At 45.2% G+C, this 23,509-nt stretch overlaps 1 protein-coding gene across 3 annotated transcripts in view; it reads right to left on the bottom strand.

Moving 5' to 3' along the window:
* Positions 1-2,831: 2,831 nt before the first annotated feature.
* Colt (carnitine/acylcarnitine carrier protein colt, mitochondrial) overlaps positions 2,832-23,509 on the bottom strand; it is a 34,240-nt gene continuing 13,562 nt past the window's right edge. For all 3 annotated transcript variants that reach the window (XM_077685239.1, XM_077685241.1, XM_077685240.1), the window contains exons 3-9: positions 22,957-23,084; positions 20,166-20,256; positions 12,769-12,898; positions 9,627-9,699; positions 7,705-7,814; positions 6,641-6,765; positions 2,832-3,985 (exon numbers count right to left, since the gene is read on the bottom strand). In XM_077685239.1, coding sequence (XP_077541365.1) covers positions 3,923-3,985; positions 6,641-6,765; positions 7,705-7,814; positions 9,627-9,699; positions 12,769-12,898; positions 20,166-20,256; positions 22,957-23,084 — 720 coding nt within the window. In that variant the 3' untranslated portion in view covers positions 2,832-3,922. The remainder of the gene's footprint in view (positions 3,986-6,640; positions 6,766-7,704; positions 7,815-9,626; positions 9,700-12,768; positions 12,899-20,165; positions 20,257-22,956; positions 23,085-23,509) is intronic.

Genomic DNA, 23,509 nt, shown 5'->3' with positions numbered 1-23,509 from the left:
CCTTCATGCAAAATAGACTAGTGAATTAAAAACACACATAAAGGAATAAGAAAGCCTGCAATTCACGCTTTTTTTAGCTGGGGACAAGTTTTTAAATACCGCTTTTCATCTCGCATACAGATCGTATTTTGCCGCGCTACTGTATGTCGGTTGCCAGCGTCATTTTTTAGAGGACACATACGGCTCGTAGATCTAAATATTTCGATTTAAAAAGTTCTAAAGCACTATCAGCAAAGCTGTTTCACGTTAAGGTGCTTTAAGGGATGCCCTTTATTTGTAATAGAGAACATATACTCGACAAAAATCGGTTGTCTGTCCCTTTTTAAGTTGCTCAGTTGATGTAATGTACCTAAATGTCGCATCGTCCACTGCTTTTTAACTTCCTGTCAATGGTGGCTGGCCATTTCGCAATTCCCAAAACTGGTGGGCTGATTGGTGTCATTTTTTGATGCGGTTGCCCTATGGGGCAAACCCTATGGAGGTGGGTTTGCAATGCTAGCTGTTCGAAGAACTCGTCAAAATGATGAAATGGCAATGCCTAGAAATTCTATTTGTTTTGTATGCCGTATTTGCACGGTTGTAACGCGCACATTTTTATGAAAATACGCATTAAAAAATTCCTGCGGGGTACAATCGGATGCAAAACTCAAAAACCTCAAAGCCAAAACCGTCAACTCTAATAAAACGAAACGAAGCAGCTGAATGAATAATGGAGGCTTCGTTTCAATGCAAACTAATCGTCAAGGCGGAAATGGACAGTAATTTTACGCCCCATGCATAAGACATCCCGGAGTCGAGTGTTCGCTATTGGTGAACACAAGGTGAACACAACACCAACTTTTAAGTGCGAAACTTCACGGAAGGGCTTTAGCTGCCAACAGCTTGTGCCGGTAAACAAGGAAAGTTACGAAAATACACGTAAGCATAGAAGTACCGATGTGCACTGCTGTTGGCACTGGGTGCACTATGCTCGTTTTAGCTGCACAGCAGCCCGCCACTTTGTAGTTGTCTTACATGACACTGGCTGACTGGCATCAGCGGTGTTGTCTTACATGACCCTGTTTGTAGAGGGTACTCCATGTTTCACAAAACAATTACTTTCTACAGTGACAAAAACAAGCCAGGTGCAAATATGGTCAAAAACAAAGTCCGTGGCTGAGCATGGTCATGCCATCGGGGGGGACTGACGGTAGGCAAGGGTGCAGAGCCGCATGGCGGAGTGGAAGTTTGTTTGAATACGCGCACTTATGACTTCATGGCAGACGTCACGGAAACACACGATTATGCGGGAGAATCAAAATTTTAACCTAATGGTTAATTTCTCAGTGAACACAGCACCACCTGCTGGTGGGCAAGCACTGGGGGCACTATAAAACACAATCTTTTGAATGAAACAAACTTGTTGAAAGGGGCCATGCTTACAAAATACAAGTTTCTTTTATCGAAAGATTTCATGTTTTATAGTGCCCCCCAGTGCATGTCCTAGAGCAAACGATGCTTTATTCACTGGGAAATTCAATAATTTAATCCAAAGTTTCGATTCTCCCACTACATCATATGTTCTGTGATGCCAGTAATGACTTATCTGGGGCAGACACAAAAAAACAAAAGATGGTATAGTATGTGGACTGGGGCTGCCACTACCCTACAGATGCCCGTTTTGTTGCCTTGTTTATTACCTGTGTTCTTAGGTGGTACATCTATGCCACTCAAAGGACTTCTGTTCGCACTCTGTTTCTGACCGGACTTGTATACTCTACCTGCCATACTTTTATAGCGGTTGATAGTGGTCCCTCTGTGAAACATTGGGTATAACTCGACAAACAGGGTCGCATACGTGGCTGTGCCGCTTATGCCAGTTGGCCAACGTCGTGTCAGATAAGCCCAACACACCCAACAGCTGTGTTAGGAAGTGTCAGCTGGCAAATAGCCACACTAACTGCGTCTATGTTTGTTTTTGTTTGTAACTTTCTTTGTTTACTCCAGCACTGTTACTGCTATAAAGAGAATGTACACTAAATTTAAGTGCAGTAAGCTCGTACTGAAAGCTCATAATCCTTGTTTAATTTCTGTTGGATTTCTAGCCCCCGCCAATCGCGGCGAGCTGCCGGTAAGTTCAGTGTGGAAAAGTAGCCAGTGAGTCACGTATTTATTGTTTTCGTCATACACAGATTACCTGGGTGAAGTTTAAGTTAATAGTGGTGCAAGTGTTAATCTAAAGAGGAAATCTTTCAAATGAACCAAACTTTGAATTTGTCTTGATGGCCACTTAAGTAAAAAAAGGTTCCGAGTCCTCTGTCTTGCGTCATGAACCAATTTCCTCAGCAACACGTTTTTGTTAAAGGCATCCATACAGAGAGTGACGGCTGCTCCGCAAAGCAAAAAGATGAAGTGAAGGGCTCTGTTGTGTCGGCAGGGTATTGCGTTCTTTGAATTATGGTTCGGACATATTTTTCAGAAGTTCAATCAATGCATTTTGAGAAAGTGCACAATGACACCAGGTTTCACGACACAGATCTCGAACTCTGCAGAACAGGCATTGCTGGGCAGAATTATCTCGCTCTGAAGGGCGCGATAGCTCAGTGGAAGTCGTAAGATCGTGTCCTTTAAGCGATATCTGGCTTTTCTGTTTCAAAATGGGCGGTTTTATTGTCCACACAGATGCAGCTAAAACACAGTACATGCATCTCAATCTCAACTTCACTAGCAAATCTCAGGTACTCTATGCACAACGCCGCGCCATCATTAGTACCATAAAAATTTATCACTAATTCAGAAAAGTGACTAGCCTGGCAACGCATCGTAGTCAGACACGTTTTAAACATCCGCAATTTTATTTTTTTGCCTATGCTTCAACTTCACAGTTGAGTTTGGAAAGCTGTGTTCGATGATCGCAGGACTTCGCAGGCTTTGCATTGACGAGAGGGAAGGCAACCACTGTACAGTCCATCATTTAATCCACCTTCAAATATAGATATGTGGCACGGAATCTCTTTGCATAGTTGTTCGACAAAAATAAAACGATGGGAAAATCTCAATACATTATTGCACACCGGGGCTCAAGGGCAGGGTTTTCGAAACATGCTGGAATGGCGCAGGGAAAGCGGCCAACAACAAATAGCACATGACTGACCAGAACACTCCCTTCACTGTGAAATTCGATCAGTAGCATACGGTTTGTTAGCAGCAATAAGCGACACACTGCAGTCCCAACAAGAAGGGCAGTTATTTTGCTATTGAAGAGTTGTTCCCTGGGACACGATCTCCTTGCAGGTATAAAAATAATCTTAGAAAAAACGCGAGCTCGAAAATAGCCGGGGTGTAGCAAAATGTACAAAATGTAGCCTAGCTAGTACAAAAACGGCAGCAGAAAAAGCCTGGCACTTCGATGTCTCAGCTCAGGAAAAGTAACTCGCTAGTGGACAACTTGCAACATTCACTTTCCTAAAATAGAAAATTGAAGGTACTATCAGTTTGAAGGCAATCAAGAAAATGTGCAGTCAAGAAAAACAATGTGTGGCGCTATACATCAAGCAGAAATTCCTATTGCGTAGAAGACGCACTGTACATAGCTAAATTCCACCAAGCTCTTATAAATCTCCGGGGCTAGTTCGAAAGCTGGCATGCTCAACTGTTTAACAATGCGATAACAACCCAGCTTTTTCCTCATCAGAGGTCTGCGACGAACAAGAAAACAATACAATCACTCCATAGACCTCACCACAATTGTAAAACACACCTCTGTACACGTATCATGCAGCAATTTTCTTGCTAAAAACATATAACAAGAGAGGTAAAACTGGACTATGGCTGCATCTATTTACATCAGTGGATGGAATATGGCAGCAGTCTCGGCATGCACCGGGTTGTTTGTGTAGAGTAGGGCGAACTGTTCCGAGGATGGCGTAGCATTCCACCGCCCTTATAAGTTGGGTGCCAGCCAGTTGAGGAACTTCATGGCCACTTCGTACCCCATGAAACACGCCTGCAAGCCACAGAGGATAGCATGTCATAAGCAACTGGCTAACCTTTTTCAGTGCAGAGCACTTTAGGGCTGCGCCTTGTCGTCGTAGCGCACTCGCTGGACCCAAGTAGAGCCACACAGCGTTCCGTCGTAGTAGCTGCTGTCGCGGCGTAACCCAGAGGCTTCGAAAGCCAAGCGGTTTATATGGTCATAAGCATTCAGCGCTTGTCATACATCTCCCCGTTGTTTAGCGCAAACAAAACTGCAGGTACATTTGAGGCAAAGTATACGTAATTGACCGGCAGCGCCCGTGTTCATTTAGTTAGGAACGCTCGTTGGGTTGGTTTTTACGATAGTAAGCGAAAAAAAGTGACAGTGCAACGCCGGCACGTGCGGGAGGAAAAGCAAGCACAAAAAGAACAGAACTCCCGCTGGCGCAGTTTCAGGCAGGGGGTGCGCGAGCTCTGCGAAGGCGGGAAATTCGAATTGCAATGGGTGGTAGCAGTGAGCGGATAACGGCGCTACAGCCCATTATGGCGAATCACTGTTCTGCACTTCCGACAGCTTTCACATTGAGTGGAACGGCCTTAATTTTTTTTCACTTGTACCTTTGCAGTCAAGCTTTAAAGTCTACACTTTTTTTTTTTTTTTTTCCGGAGAACTTTAGGGGCCTGGCTTGCCATTGCAGCGCATCCGGGGTCACAGTATAGTCTAGCCACCGCAGTCCCGCAGTGTCACGCACCCAAACAGAGGCTTCAAAAAGATCACCGCTTCCTGCAGTCTGGATCGAACGTGGGTCCCTCGTGTTACACAGCCGGTGTCAATCCCACTGGGCCACACAGGCACACGTTATTCATACACAAAGTGTTGGGGGCGATCTCTGCACTGTACCGTGGCCACGGAAGCTGCCATTTCTAGGCCGCAAATAACGCACAATAAACAATAATATAAAACTAGGGAAAAAAATATGAATTAAGCCATTAATTACCCCATATAAATGAAAAATCAATTCAGCTCCTTATAGGCCTTTCCAGGGGCTGCAGCACCCTTTTTTGTCTACTTTCGGTATCAGCCGCCAGGCTGATACTGAAATTAGTCAAGAGAGAGGGCGCCACAGCTATTTTGGTGAGTCGTTGCTCCGCACTTGAAAGCTTTCACGATGAGTCGAACAGCTTTAATTTTTTAAACATCTTTATTGAGCAATCATCTGATTGTGCTCGAAGAATTCCACCTCTCTTCCTTATGAGGCTGCTACATTTCTAAAACCTTCACCACCATCTGTTGTTGAGTGGCAGCAATGCAATGTGACGACCACTGTTAACTGAAGTTTTGACTCGCTGCGTAAATTTTTATAGTGGTACAGGTAAAACCTCATTACAAGAGACACTCAAGGGACCCAGGAAACGTGTCTCTTGTAACCAAGGTCTCTTGTATGCAATGTTGCTAACGTGCCAAACACATTAAAACCAACCAAACCATTTCCATTGAAATATGTCTTATAACCAAGTGTCTCTTGTAACAGTGTCTCTTGTAACGAGGTTTTACTGTAACTCCAGAGATGTTTGTGGCCCGGCAACTTTGCGAGACAAAAGCAAGCACACAGAAAAGTCAGCATCACAGGCGGGAAACAGCTGAAAAGCGTTATTACTGCGAAAAACACAAGTGAAAAAAATTGGTGGGCATCTTTTAGCCTTTCAGAATGCGTGTTCGACGAACTCAGATGAAAAAGCAAAAATGCGCAGCAGACTATGTGCATGTAGACAAAGAGCAACTAACTAGTTAATTAAGTGCTTTTTTGGTGTTTGTGCTTGCTTGCTTTTCTTTGACGAGAATTTCAGATGATGCGAACACTTTTTGGTACCTGAAGGGATTCGTATTAGGGTATCTGAATTCCACACTGCATCAGTGCGATGTCTCGGCCAGGATGGTCCACCAATTTGATGCATACAAACTTGGGAAAGTTTGGAAATTGGCTACATGGGCAGTGAAGGAACAGTCCGTGCATTTACCAGAATGGCCAATAGTAAACTCCTAGAGGAATAGTGAGGGCATTCAATTATGCAATTGCCACCTGCTGTTAACTCTGCTTGCATTCAGACAGCAGGCGCAGATAAAAATTAAGCTCCATTTTTGATCACACCACTTGGTGACACACATCATCTGTCGTCAAACCAACACAACTTATTTTCTGCTCGCAGGCTTTCAATGCAGCCGCCAGCTTCTTATTCCAACAAACGATTGATTATGAGGTTTAATGCGCCGACGCTACACAGGTGATGAGGCGCGCCGTAGTGGATGGCTTTGGATTAATTTTGACCACCTGGGTATCTTTAACGCGCGCCGAAATCTCGAACACCTGGGCGTTTTTGCTTTTCGCCTCCATCAGAAAAGCGGCCGCCGCGGCCGGGATTCGACCCCGCGACCTTGAGCTCAGCAATTCCCACAAACAATCGCTGACCCACACATAGTGCCTGTTCATACCAAAGTTACCGCTACAATCCAAATAGCAGCCAGTATAAAAGCCTCATTTAGTCGGCGATCATGACCACATTCACACCTCTCTGCCTCTACCTCCCTGCACTCAACAAACACCTGTGAGATACAACATGCCTACTGTGCAGAGTTCATCAGGCTGCCAGCTTCCCTTTCCCTCAGTGCTCTCGAGGCTGTACTCACCGCATTAGCCGGGAATGCCCGCAGCATGACCGGTGCAGCACCCTTGTACAAGGCACGGACGCCTTCGTGCTTGATCAGTTCGCGGAACACGTCCCTGATGCCGTTCGGGTACTTCCCTTCGGGAGCTGCACGGGCATTTAAAGGCAGAAAGATGCGTCACAGTGAGCCGACTCGACTGGAGAAACTTTTGAAATGCTGGATCAATCCTGGCTTACACCACTCCTCCACCAAATAATTTTGAGCACAGTTTCGATGGAATAAAGGTAGCCATCTCGGTTGCCAGAAGGGAGGAAAACGAACAAGGAATTAGGGGAAAAAAATTTCTGGGGACACTTCAGTCTGCTTACGTGCTTTGAAGGTGAAAATCTGGCGTACTAGTGTGACGGTACCTTTTATATACACACCCACACATCACCCACACTATTTTGCCGTCCTTAATTCATCTTAATCCACCCTAATCCCACCTTAACCCCTACCTCAATTTCTTCATAATCCACTTTACTAATCATTAATATCAATCATTAGGCAATCCCTGTGTGACTTTTGTAATCATTAATGATCTCTTGTACACAGCTGGCATGCTCTGGTTCGCTTCTGGCTTTCCTTGAGTTTTTGTAACATTTGTTTCGACGCAGTGGTAATTCAAGGTTGCCTTCCAATGAGACATGCAAGGCTGTCGTCCTAGTAACAAGTGCTATCAGAACAGTTAAAAGCAGCTTTGCAGCCAGCTACCGACTACAACTCCAACTGTAAGGTGAGCGCGCGCGAGTGTTGAAAATCAAGCCACTGAAAGTGTGACTTGAGTACATCCAAAAGAATGCATTTGCATCACACGTATCAACCTTTTCCCTGATTTGTATGAACAAAGCAAGATAGTCCACAAACAGGACATCCACAGAATGATCAAGTAATAAGCTGTAAAGGTGGTCACACAGGGTGCAGAGAAGCAACCTAGTATACATCATACGTAGCAACGATGGGCACTCTTGTTCTTCTAAACTCTGCAAGAAGACAGTGTTAAATGGTGCATTTGCTCTACACACAATGCTACTAAAGAGACTCGCCTGTCTGTAGCCGCGACTTCAACACGTCTGGCGGTATGGCCACCATCCAGTTGAAAATGCCCGCCATGCCGCCAGCAAACAGGGTCACCTTCACACTCAGGTCCGACCGGCTGCAAAGGGACATATGAGCCGTGCTCAGCCAAGCCTAGCCAAAGCCAACCGAGAATTAGGTGAATGGAGATTAAATAAGCGCAAGGTACTGGAAAGAAAATTTAACTCGAGCACTCAGAAAGACTGAGATAAACTACATGCCATTCGTTTTAGGTCATACGCCATTGCTACTGTAAATCACGGCAACTGTGTGCTAGAGAAATTTAGTCGACAAACCGGTTAACAAGTGCCTGCCTTGAAGTCCGCAATGTGGGATAAACCTTACCACGGGCCTTAATGGGGACTCGCCTGTTCACGTTCCTATGAGACTTACTACTGCATGACCCACGGGCTTAAAAACCATTGTAGACCTATACGAACAGTTTTGGAGATCCATGAAAAGGCTCTAAACGGCCTAGTCTGCTTATTTCGAAAATAGGTCACTTCCGTACTGAAATAAGAAATAAAACTCACGCTTGCTAGACAGCTAGCACCATCAAGATAAACCAAAATGTGTTTCTTGTTTACTTTTTATTTTAGTAAACAAAATGACATCTTTTTAAAAGAAGCAAACTATGCCGTTAGGAACATTTTCATGTATTTGTGGAAACTTTTTGTATCTGTACACGATGCTTTTTAAGCCCGTAGGTCATGAATTAGCAAGTACCATAAGAACGTGATCAGGTGAGTCCTCCTTAATCCTTTCCACGCTCGCTTGAAAACCTTTTCTCCGCCCTTTTGTTGTGTGGGGAACGAGAGGGTGGGCAGGGTGCATCAAACCCAATATCTCAAATAAGTCCCAAATTGTTCCGAAACAAATGTTAGTTTAAAAAGCTGTCCCTGGATTTTTCAAGACCGCCACCCTGCTGGTGATGGCTCCAGGAAGCCAACCAATCATTGCGCTGGAGAGAACGGTTTTCGGAGAGAACACTGAGAGGTATATAGGGCCGTGGCTAAAACTTTTCGCAGCTACTCCCGTGATAACTTGGGAGACCGATGTATACGCAGCACGCAGCGTGTGCTGGTCTTCTGTGGCACAGTCTTGATGTACTGTCCTCCCCCTTACACTTTCGCCATACTTCCATCCTTCGCTTTCCTGCAGGTTCGTCTTTAGTGTCCCCTTCATTCGTTTGGTGATGAGGCGAAACCACAGTAGCGGGCACCAAAGTGCTGCGCACTACGAGATTTTCAAGCACCTACGCATCCTAATTAGCAGCTGTTTTGTTAATAATTAGTTCACTGTTTTGTCTGTATTCCATACAACTTTTTATTGGATAAGGTATCCCCAAATAAAGTCCTGCAGAGCATCTTAGTGCATTACTAGCATGAAATATCAAACAAATATGCAAAAAAAAAAGAAACTGCTGTAAAAGGGTTAAACTTAGTTGGCAGCTGACGACGTGAAGCTCGTGCAGAAATGTTTTTTTGCGCATGCTTACTGTTGCAGCCATGATCATTCAAACTGTGGGACTTTTACGCTACATAGCTACCCCCTGGGCTGTAAGGATAAGGATTCATCTAGGCCACCAGGAAATCATCAACGTGTGCCAAAATCGCAACTTGCGCGCAATTACGTATTTCGTCTGCTTGAGAAAAATAACTACGGTCATGTTGGAGCAACTACCCCAATCTTCACCCTTACAAAGTTTTACTGTCATTAAACGAAATATTTAATGTGAAAAAGCTTCCTAAACAAAATAAGGACGGTTGAAAATTTAATAAGAGAAGAATCCTGTAGGCACAGTAGGAATTTCTGTAGTATATACGCACACTTCTGCTGGGACTTATTTTTTCTTAACCAAGCGCTGGGTTGTATGCAGAGGCATGCATACCTTTTGCCTTCCGGTGTGAGGACCCTCTGTAGCCACTCGTAGCTGGCAAAGTACACACCACTGGCAGGCACATCTGCAGACGAAAAAAAAAGAAAAAAAAAGGCCCAGAAATTCCAATCGCATCTATCAAAATGGTTCTCTAAGCCAGGTTCACACAAAGGGACCACAAGAATGAGTAGGTGCAGTACGGCGAACACTACACCTACAATAAAGGTGGAGGGGGCAGAAAACAGTAATAGGCCATAATTCACAACGTCCAGAGGCCCACTTTTCACGAACCACCTTACTGCACCATTCAGTAATATCACAACCTCCCAAATGCCTTCTGAACAAGCGATTCCTTCTCCTAGCCATCATGGGGATTCCACCACGAGTATGCCAGGAAGTGTTTCCATCCTACAAGGTGCCTGCGACTGCGCTTCTTGTGGCTCGTGATCCACACCGGCAGTTGGCTGCTTTCTTTCCTTGCCAAATTTTTCGCCTGCGCCTCACTACCAGCATGGCATTCCCACCACACCACTTAATCGTGCAACGATTATTTGCTTACCTGTGGTGTGATTGGCAGCCATTTCTGGGCTTACATTCAATTACAAAGCATCATACGACGCTGAAGCTTCACCTTTAAGTGTAAAGCCCGACAGCATTGTTGAGCCCCGTTCGTATCATTCACTTGTCATGCTCTCAAGCCACACAATGATGTAATTGTCATCATTGTTTGTATGGCACCTGTGAGCAGTGAAAAATTTCTGCTCGACCTGGTCGCACGCCATCTGTTAATTAAGTCGACGCGTTACGACCCCAGGGGTGTCAGTTGTCGCCGTAAGTTGGGCTATGGGATTTTTCCCTAACTCCGACTTTTCGCACTTGATCAATGTTGCCTACGATGTCAGCTTTTCTGTGACACGGGGACCTTAACGCTATGTGGTAAAAAACAGGCAAACATAACAATGGACCACTGTAACCAGCTCTTCTGACATGGCAAAAAAACAGAGAACAGCAGATGGACTAACAAACAACAGAGATCAATTTTTTGTTATGCATGTAGTGTGTAACATTTAAACAATTCCTAACAGACAACTCATTTTTTTTTCATCGCATTTCTGTATAGATAAATTAAGTTTAAGTGATCTTTTGGTGACAAAATTACCACTTTCAAACTCCAAGAAACTGAACAAGCTTCCTGGAGTTTGACTACTAAGACCTGTTATTTTGTGCATGCGGCCGAATGCTGCCTCATACTCGTGACGGTTTAAACTTGCCCCTGTTGATTTTCTTCCTGGCAAAAGGTGGCAACCTAGAATAGCAGTTTCCCTAGACACTAGAGGCAGATTTTCCCTAGTGAGTTCCGAAATATGAAACTCCTGCGCTGCGAGTTTATTGCTATTGTGGACATGTTTCCTTTTTTACTCGTACCTACCTCTGAAAAGCAGGACGGGTAATTGTGCCAAACTAATAAAAATTATCTTGCAGTTTACATACTTTCTCTCTGTAGTGCTATCTATAGAACAGTGACCTGCTTGGGCCATGAGCCTGGAAAAAGTGTCTACCCCTGCTTCATTATAAGATGCGCAGTAATAGTATCCACATTCCCAATTTGAGAGGAATTGGAGGATCATTACTGCGCATTAATTTGAATATTACAGTTAAAGAACAACTGCCCGTTTCTCTACTTCCACCAAGCAAAAACAATACAAAAACAACAAACACGTACCATCTCGTGCACTGCACACCATGACTACAGTGTAGCCTCGTTACAACAGATCTGCTTACAACAGATATTCAAATACAGCACACCAATTTGCAATGTTTGGTTCGTATTCCTATCTGTGCCATTGATTAAACTTATTTCCCTGTGAATCCTGTTTCAACATACATTCAGATATGACAGACCTAGATGAGAAGATTAGCAAGTCCATTTTTGCATCTCTACAGTGGAATTTTTAGGTGTACACAACCCTTCTTTCCATACATTTGCGGTGTGTGTCTTTAATATGTTAGTGCAAAAGATCAGATGTTTACACACGAAAGCTACCAAGGTCGAAACAAAAAAAATGTAAGCCCCCATACAAAAATAGATGGCTATAACAAGACCTTCCCTTGCACTTTGCTTACATTCGGGGTTCAACAATGCAAACGGAAGTGTAGGTTGAAGTGAAATAGTAGTAAGAATAGCGCGAGTGAATGAAAATATGGAGAGGGTGCTGTACAGAACAGGAGCACAGCAAGTGTAAGAAGAAGTGTAAGTGCATGTCATGTTGTGATGTGCTTTATGGCATTGCACGAGGGTGAAACACCCGAAAAATCCAAGTCATCCTGAAGGTCTGTCGGCTTTAAATACCAAACTGTTTCAGTTGCAACTAAATCATGAGAAATGGCCGGCACACTTGTATTGTTTGTTTTGATTTTAACAGTCGAGAAGTCTGGACTCTTGTTATAACAGACTTCATCCATGATTCCGTCAAAGTCTGCTGTAAACAATATCTGGACTGTTCACGCTCCTTGTATAGCAGACAGAAATCATGATCACTATCATGGTCTGTTGTAACAAGGTCATACTGTAGTTGCAAAACTTGGAGGGAAAGAAAATGAAGAACAAAAGAAGAAAAAATTAAAGCCGTTCCACTCAATGTGAAAGCTGTGGGAAGTGCAGAGCAGTGATTTGCCATAATGGGCATTAGAGCCGTTATCCGCTCACTGCTACCACCCAACGCATTTCAAATTTCCCGCCTTTGCAGTGCTCACGCACCCACTTCCTGACACTTTTCCGGCAGTTCTGTTCTTTTTATGCTTGCTTTTCCTCCCGCACGTGCCGGCGCTGCACTGCCACATTTTTTGCTTACTATCGTAAAAACCAACCCAATGAGCGTTCCTAACTAAACAAACGCAGGCGCTGGCGGTTATTTACGTATATTTTGCCTCAAATGTACCTACAGTTTTCTTTGCGCTAAACAACGGAGGGATGTATGACAAGCGCCGAACACTTATGACTATATAAACCACTTGGCTTTCTAAGCCTCTGGGTTGTGACGCGACGACAGCGGCTACGCCGGAACGCCGGCTCTACTTGGGTCCAGCGAGGGAGCTACGACGACAAGGCACGGCCCTAAAGTGCTCTGCACTTAAAAGGAGAGAGGTCGCTCACCACGCAGGAGGGTGGCAGCAGTGCCCTTGTAGATGCTCCGGATGCCGCCCTCGCGATAAAGCTGCTTGACGCAGTCCACTGGTCCCGCATACTTAGGCTTGCCTCCATGGTCAGCGTGGGCCTGCTGAACCTGTCGTCACCATATGCGAAAAGGCGCGCATGTCAACCAGCACAGTAAACTAAACCTTCTCTCTTTTTGTAACTGTGTGAATGCCAATAGTGCCCAAATTAAGGGGGGCACATGGGTCTTTGGGACCAAAAAAGTCCCAAAAAGCATTTTTTTAGGAATCACTGTTCTCTAATTTTCACAGTTTTCACTCCGAAAATTCCCTACGTGAAACAGTACCAGGAGCTTATAAAAGCTGTAGAGGCCTGATTACAACAAAGAAAGAAATATTTTCCCATAATTGCCCACTTTTTCGCCACAAGTAGTATCGTAGTGATAGGAAATTCTCGAGAGGGACATCCCAGCATGTAGTGCAGCTAGGAAGTTATTTCTTTTGCACTGTGAAGCTGAATGCCTAAACCATCCAATATGGGAAGCACATTTTCCATTTTGTGTTTCAGTAGTTGCTTAATTAGAGTTATTTTTAATTGGTTGGCAGGACTAGTTCAAACTTAGAAGTTCGAATTGATGCAAACGTGTATGTGATTGGTACCTATTGGTAACTTCTGGTACCTATTCATGCCTTGCTGGCAATCTTTTGTAGAATAGTTTTTTTTTTTATTGTTCTGAAGAACAATCAAGGAAAGTTTTTATTAACTCAGAAACTAGTTACCTAACGTCAAAACTAATTAGATATTTGAAATCAGCTAAAAAAACTGAACAGACCAGTCAAAATTAGTTGGAAAGCACAAAAAAAGAAAGAAAAAAAGACCAGTGTGCCCTAAAGGGGCCATGAAGACAAAATACAAGTTTGTTTTATTCGAAAGATTTCATGTTCTATAGTGCCCCCAGTGCTTGTCTGGATGCAAACAATGTTTCATTCCCTGGGAAATTAATCAATTTAAGTTAAAATTTTGATTTCCCCCCAAAATCGTGTGTTTTCATGGTCCGCAATGACATCACAGGAACCGACCACTCTGCAGCTGATTCTGAAGCAAGCTTGCTTACTGCTAGTCAACCTAGATGGCGCCACCACACCGCGGCAAGCCATTTTCTGCCTTTGGTTTGTTTGTGACCGTATTTAAAACTGGCTTGCTTTTGTTCAGGGAGAAAATAATCGTTTCGTGAAACATAGTGCTCGCTCAACAAATATGGTCACGTAAGACACCATTGTTTGCATCCAATCAGCCAGTGTCACCTGAGACAACCCCCAAAGCCCCACAGTGCTGTGCATCTAAACCAAGCATAGTGCGCACAGTACCAACAGCAGTACGCATCAGTACTTCTATGTTTATGTGTGCTTTCGCAACATCCACTGTTAGTCCCACCATTCTTACAGGTATAAAAAAAATGTGCCCTAAATTTAAGCGTAAATAGCTCGTCCAGCAAGCCTATAAGCTCTGCCTAATTTGCGTTTGCTTTTGCCGGCCTCTGCCAATCGCAGAGCTGGCTGGTATGACATCATAGGTTCTGTTGCGGGAAATGAGCTAGTGGGTCGCATGGCCATTCCCATTTGAGTGAAGTGTACATTAAAGGAGCCATGAAGACAAAATACAAGTTGGGTTTATTAGAAAGACTGCTTAGTCCCGATAACAATGATACCAATATCATCGCAATCTTCGAACAAATAACGGATATATTAAAGAAAACGTGTGAAGCAGTCACGACCCCCTAGCCAATTTTCCGCAACTTTTCTATGACGTCACAGGACCTTGTTTGTGCGATTGGCGGCCGCCTAACTGACCTGTCGCGACGACACATGACTGGACGTCTGTAATGGGGCCTCTAGTTCCATTTGACGGCATCACTGGAATGCTAACGTGCAGTTAACTCACTGAAAATTATGTTTTATTGTTGGCCCGTATGACGTCATTCTTGCTCTTAACACGTCACTGTGGCGCAAAATTTGAAAGTTTTTAAATACTTCTTGCTTTTTTCCCGTTAAAAAAACATCTTTTGTGGCTGTAATGGAGCTGAGTGAGATACTGAACCCTAGTTCTTTCAAATTAAACGAAGTTGTATTTTCTCTTCATGGCTCCTTTAACTCTTTCGCTACCGCAGAAAATTGACCAATTTTGGGGGGGTCCAAGAAAACATTTTTTTTTCTGCTAAAAAATTATTTAGGCATAATTGCAGGAGCACAAAATGCAGATTATTTAACGGCCTTTCCAATAACACCAGTTTTTTAAAGGTTTTCATATATCATAGTTGTGAAAAAAAAAATCAAAATCAAAAGTTTTGTCAAGTTGTCGAAAAAAATGATAAAAAAGGAGTTGTGTATATCAAACCACCGGTAGTAGAAAAAAATTAGAATATACATTTTGCAGGGAAACATTTCAAAAACACACCCTAAAAAAAATGTCGACTTGCGCGGAACAGTTTTTCAGATATAAAAAAAAAATGTTAGCACGCACGGTGCTCGTGTCATGCGGTGAAGCCCAACCTCTAATTCAAACTGTGCAATTTTGGGTGGTTCCCTGGAATAAATCTGGCGGTTTGACGTTATCAGAGGCACCAATTTGCCCCCACATAACGTAAAAACAGCTTGTCAATGGCTGACTTTGCATTTACAGCGAGCACAATATTTGGGACAAGCACGCGATGCAGAAAAAAACATGCATGAAGTTGAAAACGGAACGCCGTGGCTGATGTTTGTTGTCGTTCACGGTCAGTTATCTCTCAAAACATAAAGCTGAGCTTTATTATCATCTTCTTACTCGCAATTGTAGCCTTGCTCGCAAAAATGAGGTACGATGAGCTAGAATCGTCCCCTGCGATCTTTGGCCGAGTAGCAGTCGCGCGCTAAAAAAGATCAGCACAACGAGCCTCCTCTATTGCAGCGCCACCTAACATTTTTCAAATGAAACAGTACAAAAACTTATCAGAGACTCCGTCCGAATAGACAGTTCAACTAAGCAGCAACATTAGACACCCGGATATACCCTCGCATGAAAACGAAACTGGAAGGCGAACAGCTGGCAGTGTAAGGCCGGTTTGAAGCGCTGTCCTCGGCGGAACAGATATCTGGCGACTGGGTGTGACCTTTTGACTTGCATCTGAAGTTCTTATCGCAGAAATCGGGTTAGGGTGGGGGGAAATGAGGAGCGGCGTGCTTTGTTCGAGGATCAGTCGCGGACGCTTCAGGCGCCATGGCAGTTAGCCTTGAAGTTGGGTAACTGCGTAGTTGCGCTAAATATGAATTTCGCGATGCAGAAACGAAACCGAAACTGTTGTAAACTGTTTGGGAATGGTCCTGGGGTAAGTAGAACTACCAGAGTACTTAGGACAACTTGCGCAAAGGCAATAAAACTGCCTAAAATCATAAAGTAGCTTTGCAACCAGGCACTGCTTGACATTTTCAGCCGATTTCTGGGATTATTACTGTCAGAGCGTGAACCTGACGATTGAAAATCGTTTGCTAGTTCCCCATTCACGCCCTGATAGCAAAAAACAAGCGCTGGTGCAGAGTAATTACGAGTTGCACGCATTCTTCGTTGGTAGCCTTGAGGCGCGATGACCACGCCCCTTTTCCACAACCAGGTGATTCAAAAGCGTGTCAAAAATCACGTTTCCGTTGCAAAAATGAAAACAAAACTGATTTTGAAAGGCCATTTTCTGATCTAACTCCGAACAACTTTACTTGTTCGAGAAACGCCTGGAACGCTATGAAAAGGCGCTCCCAAAAGTATAGATCAAATTGATCGATTTTGATAGGCGCGGTAGCGAAAGAGTTAAAAGTGGTGCCAGTATGATTTTAATGAAGCAATCTTTCGAATGAACCAAACTCGTGTTTTGTCTGCATGGCCCCCTTAAAGGCCAACTGCACTCAAAATTTAGACCGCACGAAATCACTGTTACTGCATAGTATGACTAAAAAGACTGCGATGTACGAAGTGTGACGCCTAAAATGTGCGTAATCACGCCACAAGCAACCAGCAAAAATCGACGATTTTGAAAACGAAACTGGGCAAAACACAGCCATTATGTGCAGGCGGAAGTGATGTATCAGCCGTCGGCGCAAGCGGCCAGACGGCCTGGCCTGACGGCGCGAGCTGTGCGGCCCGGCCGACGCGGCCGGCTCGGCCAGCCAGGAGGAGAGTGTGAGCGCGCGTGTGCGGGGGTGTGGGAGGCGCGCGGAAAAGCGAGCGCTTGTCTCGCAAGCACGACACTATTCGTGCGCTCCGACAGCAGCACACCGCGTAGGCATGATGTCGCGACGACACTCGAAAAGGAGAGAACCGCACGGTTGATGAAGCCTCTTCGGAGCCACGAAGGCCAGGCGTACCGGCGGCGCAAAATACGAGTTTCCTGGATTCTCCCGCTGCAAGGCAGGCCAAGCGGCCAGGACGGCTGGCATGTCACTTCCGCTAAATGGCTGTTTGCGCGACATGCCGGCAGGTGCTTTGTCGTCTGCAAGGGCATTATTTTGAGTGCCTGAAACTGAATAACCATGCATTGCACAGAGCTACTGGTCGCCTCGCAGTAGTTCTCATGGTACCTACTACACTCTTCGAAGGCACTTAGCCAGGGTGAAATTTGAGTGCAGTTGGCCTTTAAGTAGGTAGGCTTCCTCTCTGCTCTGCGAGTAGCCCTTGCACATTTCAAATCGATGCAAGAAAGGCTCTGCTTTCAATTTCAGTCCTCAGAACACTAAAACAAAGTTTTCATACTCAAAAGAGTATGAGCATTTAATACGAGGAGGAGCACATACTTCAAGGATTATGAACAACACAGCGTTTGTATTCTGAGGAGCAGCAGCGTTTGTAGTGGAGTCGTTTCACATCCCGATACATATTATATATACATACACACAACAGACATAGACTGTTAATGACTTAAAAAGAGATGTTTTGTATCTCAAAGAAAAAGGCATCCATTAAAGGGACACTGAAGTGAATTTGTCAAGCTCCCGTTTTTGCTTGCACTGCGTAGACTGGCTCAAATTAGCACACTTTTCATCGTTTATCCGGTTGACTAATCGGTAATTATTTTACAAAGCGCGAAAGAAGAAAAACTACCATGCGCGGTTTGCGGCGGCCGCACCAACTAAGGCTGTGACGTTGAGAGGAGGGGCGCCGTGATTGGACGATGCCCAAGGTTAGCAATCACACAAGTTTCGGTTTCGGTTTCGGTTCTGTAAAACATAACCAATGGCTTTATTGGATGGGCATTCTCAATATCTCAGTAATCATCGTACCGCGCTTCTGCCATGTTGTCGGCTGTAAAATGCACAAGATAAGCCTCCCAGGACGGCTTGTAGTCGTAGCATTCACTAGCCGAGACCTACGCAGTGCATGAACGCCCTCCGCGTACCCGCAGACGCCCAAATGTCATGCGCTTTTCCCCCATATTTGGAGCTTGCCTCCCTCATGCCTGTATCGTAAAAAGCGTGTTCGCACCAGCCCAAGGGTCTGTTCATTCTGGCCTGTGCCCACTGCCTGCAAGCAGTCGGTGCTTATGGCAACAGCACGCCAACGAGAACTCGCTAGCGCGCCAGTGCCAGCCTGCGCGCGTTTTGTGAACTAGTTCGTGTAGCCATGAACGTTGCGGCCCCAAAAAAGGTGAACTCAATATAGAAAACATCGGCGGAAAACAAAAAAGTTAACTTACAAAAAAAAAAAAAAGCACGTACCCGCGGGGATTCGAACTCGTGACTCGCAAAACATCTACGGTGAATTCCTAGCGCCCCAGACTGCTAGGCTACGGAGCGGGACGCGATAGTCTTGCTAATATAGGGTATATATTGTACAACCGGTTTAAACTTTTATTTAGTTTTGGCATTTCAAGTTGCTTAGGTGACTATTTGTTGTACTGCGATCGTGCAGTAAGCGTCGCCCGAGTTTCCACAGTAGCTCACGTCTAGCAATTGCATTTCGTAGACGGAAAAGCGTTCGCAGATGCGTAGTCGTGCTGCTGACCGCTGTGCTTGTTCGCCCAGCGCAAAAAAGTGCTTCCCGCGCCCTAGTTTTACGCTGTACGGTAAAAATATCAGTTGATTTTATTTGCTTAGTACCTATATTGACTTCGCTGACTCTTCTCCTGCCTTCAAGAGGCCTTATATTTTCCTACTGGCGTACCAGTCAGCGAAGCGTCGCATGTGCAGTGCTTGTGTGAAGCAACCTTGACTTGGAGCTAGATACAGTGTACAAACAAACCAAGTAAAGAAAGGCACATTCTTCCATTCACAAACGTGTCCTGGCTTCGTTTCAACTAAGCGAACGAATTGCGACCAAGCAATTTTTTTTTAACCTCCTTGATTGCGACGACTCGCCGGCGGCCGGCGGACGAAACGCTGGGCCGACTGACTCTGTCGGCCGGGGAGCCGTGCAGTAGCGCAGCCGTGGCGCAGCCAATTGCCAGCTCATCCCCTCCTGACGTCACACGAAAACGCCACAGAAAATGGGCGAGCGTAAAGAGAGGAGGACGGCGTTTTCGAATTAGTTTTTCTACTAAATAAAATCGCGTAAACGCGCCTAGAGTGGTCGAAACATGGCCTGGGGACTCCGGACTACAATTTGCGCTAGTAATCCCGCAATGTTTACATATCACTTCAGTGTCCCTTTAAAAAAACTTGAACCGAGAATGCTTACTAACAAGCCCTAAAATATTTGAAAGCGGCATTTTTAATATTTAACAACCTTGCCACCGTCAAGTAGGCCACCAAGAAGAAGAATGCTGGGCAACAATAACATTCAACCACCATGTAACTTGCGTTTTTGTGCCAGCAAGAATAAAGAGATACTGTATAAAATATGATTCAAACTGAAACAGTCAGAAGCGGCCTATTAAATGATGTTTTGTACGGAAATGACGTTGTGTACAAACATCATTAAATGAAGTTTTGTGTGTCTTCCTTGAGCATGTGCGCATAATGCATTTTGTTTTAGTTTGGTAGAGGGCACCGTTCGTGTGCACCGCTCGTTTCAACAACGACATTAAGCTTCGGTTAACATTTAATCAGAACGGGACAGCTAGAGCCGAACTGAACTCTGAATGTTCCAAACGGGAAGGAAAAAACAGCACATGACTTGTGCCATGGCACACGGCTAGAGTACAGGGAATGGCAACTTTGCATCGCACTGTTATACATTTGTTTCTTTCATTCACTTCTAACAACATCAGCCAGTTGTTTTTTTTTATCCCGCATAATTATCGCACCCCCTAACTTCACACTGATTTTTCCGGAAAAAAAGTGAGAATTACGTGAGTAAATACAGTATTCGTCCTTCCACCATGTCTTTATGGCTGCTCTGGGCCAAATTCTGGACAACAAATCGAGAGGACCACCTGCCTGAAGAAGGCACTTGATCCGTTCGCCGGGGGCCATAATTGCTGTCGTGAAGACACCCGACAGCATACCAGCGGCAAACAGTTGGGGCAACCTGGGCCGAGATGGGGGGAATTAGGCCACAATTTCAAGGCCTGGAACATATGGGAAAATATAAATAGATCGCAAATAAAGAGTGAGCTCAACCAATTTGGGCTGGAGTGAGTAAAGTGACCCGAGAAAGTTCTTCAGCGCAGTAACGACAACAAAAAAGGCTCCAAAGGCAATTGGTAATACATAAGCTAGAACATACTGGTTCCTTCACACATCACCTAGAAAGACTTGCTGTCATTCGGTGAAGTTATCAGTTTTTTATTGTTTTTTCGAGGTACAAAATGTTTTTTAAAGCTCGTCCAGTAGTGCAAAAAGCCTACCAATAAAAAGGGGACCACCTTTTACAACTTTTTTCAGTTACTACTTCCTTCAAGGGCCATTGGTCCAAGTAGGTGCAAAAAACGTCTGCTTCTGCTAAAAAAAAAGGGGAGGGGGGGAGGGCAAGGAAAGCATCACCTAACTTTTTTCATGCACCAGCATGTGTCAACTTGGTCTGGTGGCGTTAGCAAAAAAAAAAAAAAAACAGTGGAACCTCATTAACTGTACCTGCATAAAGCGTAGTTGCTTTTTATACGCAGTTAAGCTGAATCCCCGAGTCGGTGTGCCCCTTTAACCGAATGCATTCGGATAAACTGTAGTGTCGGTTAGCACGTACTTTCTTCGCGTCCCCATCAAGTACAGTTTAAGGAGGTTTCACCGTACCAAGAAAAAAACTGCACCACCTGTAAAGGGTGCACCACCACAGATAGGGTGTTATAACAGTGAAGCCAGCTTTCACGCCTGCTCGAGTGTGAGCACAAGGGGCATATGCGTATGGGCACCCATTACTATACCATTTTGAAGGTGATAGACTTTCTTGGGCTACTAAAACACAATAAAAATTGGCGCAGCTTGCACTCGTGGTGCAAGGCTGGAGAAACGGTGGAGCTGGGGGTCGTTCTAGCTTCTTCCCCCCTTTGGGATCCACTGTCAGTGTGGGGGACCGACCGGAACGGCCACGTAAGATCCGTCCAAACCTGGCCTCACCCCCCAACACTTAGCCTCGTCTAGCAAGAACATCACAAGACCTCATAAAACTTAGCATAGCCCAACAAAACTTAGCGAAACCGGAAGAAGCTAGGTCGATCCACAGCTCCGCTGTTTCTCCAGCCTTGCATGACTAGTGCAAGCTGCACCAATTTTTTTTCCACTACAAAACCCTTTTTCGCTTACTCCTTTTAAGACAGAACATGACGTAATGTCCTCATCCTGGCAATCAAGAGCCCTTACTCACGAGTCACAACACACGATAAAACCATGACCATAATTGCAGCCTACTACTCCCTAACCGATTGGGATATCCTGCGCCTCACATTAGCATGACAAGCGATAACACAACTTGGCTTCTGACTGGAAGCACTGGTGGGCTTAGACAGATAGTCCAGTAGCATTCACAGCTGTAACAGTGGAGCTTTTTACTTAGTCTTGCAGTCACTGTATATAGTCCACGGGCTGTCCAAGGGCACTTCTCACCATAAGAGTATATGTAAAAAAATACAGGCCAATCCACTCTGTGAAAATGGTTGGAAAGCGAAGCTGTGAACGACACCCACAACAATAACTCACAAGACGTCACTTGAATTCACACACGTGGCTCTGCAAAGAGTGAAATCAGAGACAAGTGAAGTGCACTTAACAGCACCCTTCATTAATTCAAAGAGATATTCCTTGCTAAGGTCAACTCAATGCATGATCCATGAATGGTGGTTGGTTGAGTTGTATTGGTGAACCACATGAGTGGAAACATTGTTTTATAAAGCTCAAGCTAATTGTTCTTGAACTTGTCCCTCCTGTCAGAAGCTCAAGCTATTTGTTAGGACAACACTTCGCCTTCGTCTCTGCCGCCGCCGATGGAGGCGACGAGATCGGCGGCAGAGATGTAGGAAAAGTGAGGTGCCATGCGTTGGTGTGAGCTTTAATTTTTACAACTCCTAGTGCATGCGCTAGGCGCACTCACGGCCGCTTCACATGCCGTGGCCGCTGTGGCGCGAGAGGTCGCGTGACGCTATCACTTGGCATTCAGCGAGAACGCAGGGTGCAAACCCGCAGATGTGCTCGGTGAGTGCACCATCTGTCTCCCCCGTCTCTGCATGGGCTCGTAGCTCAGTCGGTAAGAAAACGGGCTCTCGCTCCGTTTCTCTATTCATTCCACGTTCGATTCCTGGTAGTGCCAGTAAGTTCTTTTATTTGTTCATGGGAGTTTTCTCCTGACACCAACGGTTGCAATAAAACCCTTGGAGGGTAGAGGTAAAAAGCTTCGCTTTAAAACAAAGGCTGAGTTCTGTCTCAGTTTGTAGAGTCCGGGACTATTCATCGGTGATCCCTAGTAGCGACAGCAGGGCAGTAGCCATAGTAAAAAGGTGTTGTCCCTCTTAGGCAGCACTACAATGCCTCTTCTACACGTAACAAACAGTGCTGCGTCATCCAGTAGATGGAAGAGGTGTGCTTGCGTCATGCACAGACCCACCCATCCCCTGTCACTACATTCTACGTTACGTTCCTGCCTATTCCTTCACAGGAGAAGGTCAATTCGGAATCACTTGTTTCGACAAGTGAATCCCCCTCCCCCCCACTAGTGTGGCTCCCCTGTCCGAACACCTGATGCCTCATTGACTGACGGCGGACGAGCGCAGTGCAACTGCCTTTTCTTCCCTCGACTCACGAGAGCTCGTCGTTGGGGTGCTTCTGTTGGATCTTCTTGCCGATGCCAAAGCCCAGAAAGCAGACGGCAAACATGGGTGTCACGCCCGTCAGGGGTGCTGCCATGCCCTTGTACAGGCCCAGAAAGCCCTGCGAGAGGCAGTGTGTCATGCCCACCACCAAACGAAAACCCACTACCAATAGGAGCCCTGTGACTTTAGGAACAATCAATGTAACAACATACTCCACAAGAATTAGCACTGTGTGCTCACAAAGAAAAGATAAAAGGTGGAAAGACCACTGGGGAACTTTCCGCAGCTTTCAAGCTTTATCATATGACGCAACCAGAGCAGCAGGACCCAACACATAAACGCACACTCCGCGCTTGACTGTTTCAACAGCACACGGTTCACCAGTCTGCGTGTAACTGATGGCATTGAACCACACTCGCTGCATCCTCATCATCAACAGCACTGCAGGACGAAGGACTTTCCCACTGACCTCTGACCACTCCTGTCCTGTGCTGCTCAAGTCCACTCTTTGCCTCTGAATTTACTCATGGCTTCGCTCCACTC

The sequence above is a fragment of the Haemaphysalis longicornis genome, unplaced genomic scaffold (genome assembly GCF_048455015.1).
Source record: "Haemaphysalis longicornis isolate Haplotype H1 unplaced genomic scaffold, Haemaphysalis longicornis Haplotype H1 scaffold_9, whole genome shotgun sequence".
NCBI lineage: Eukaryota > Metazoa > Arthropoda > Arachnida > Ixodida > Ixodidae > Haemaphysalis > Haemaphysalis longicornis.
Note: the sequence above shows the minus strand (reverse complement) of the source record. Positions and strands in the feature narration are given on the sequence as shown.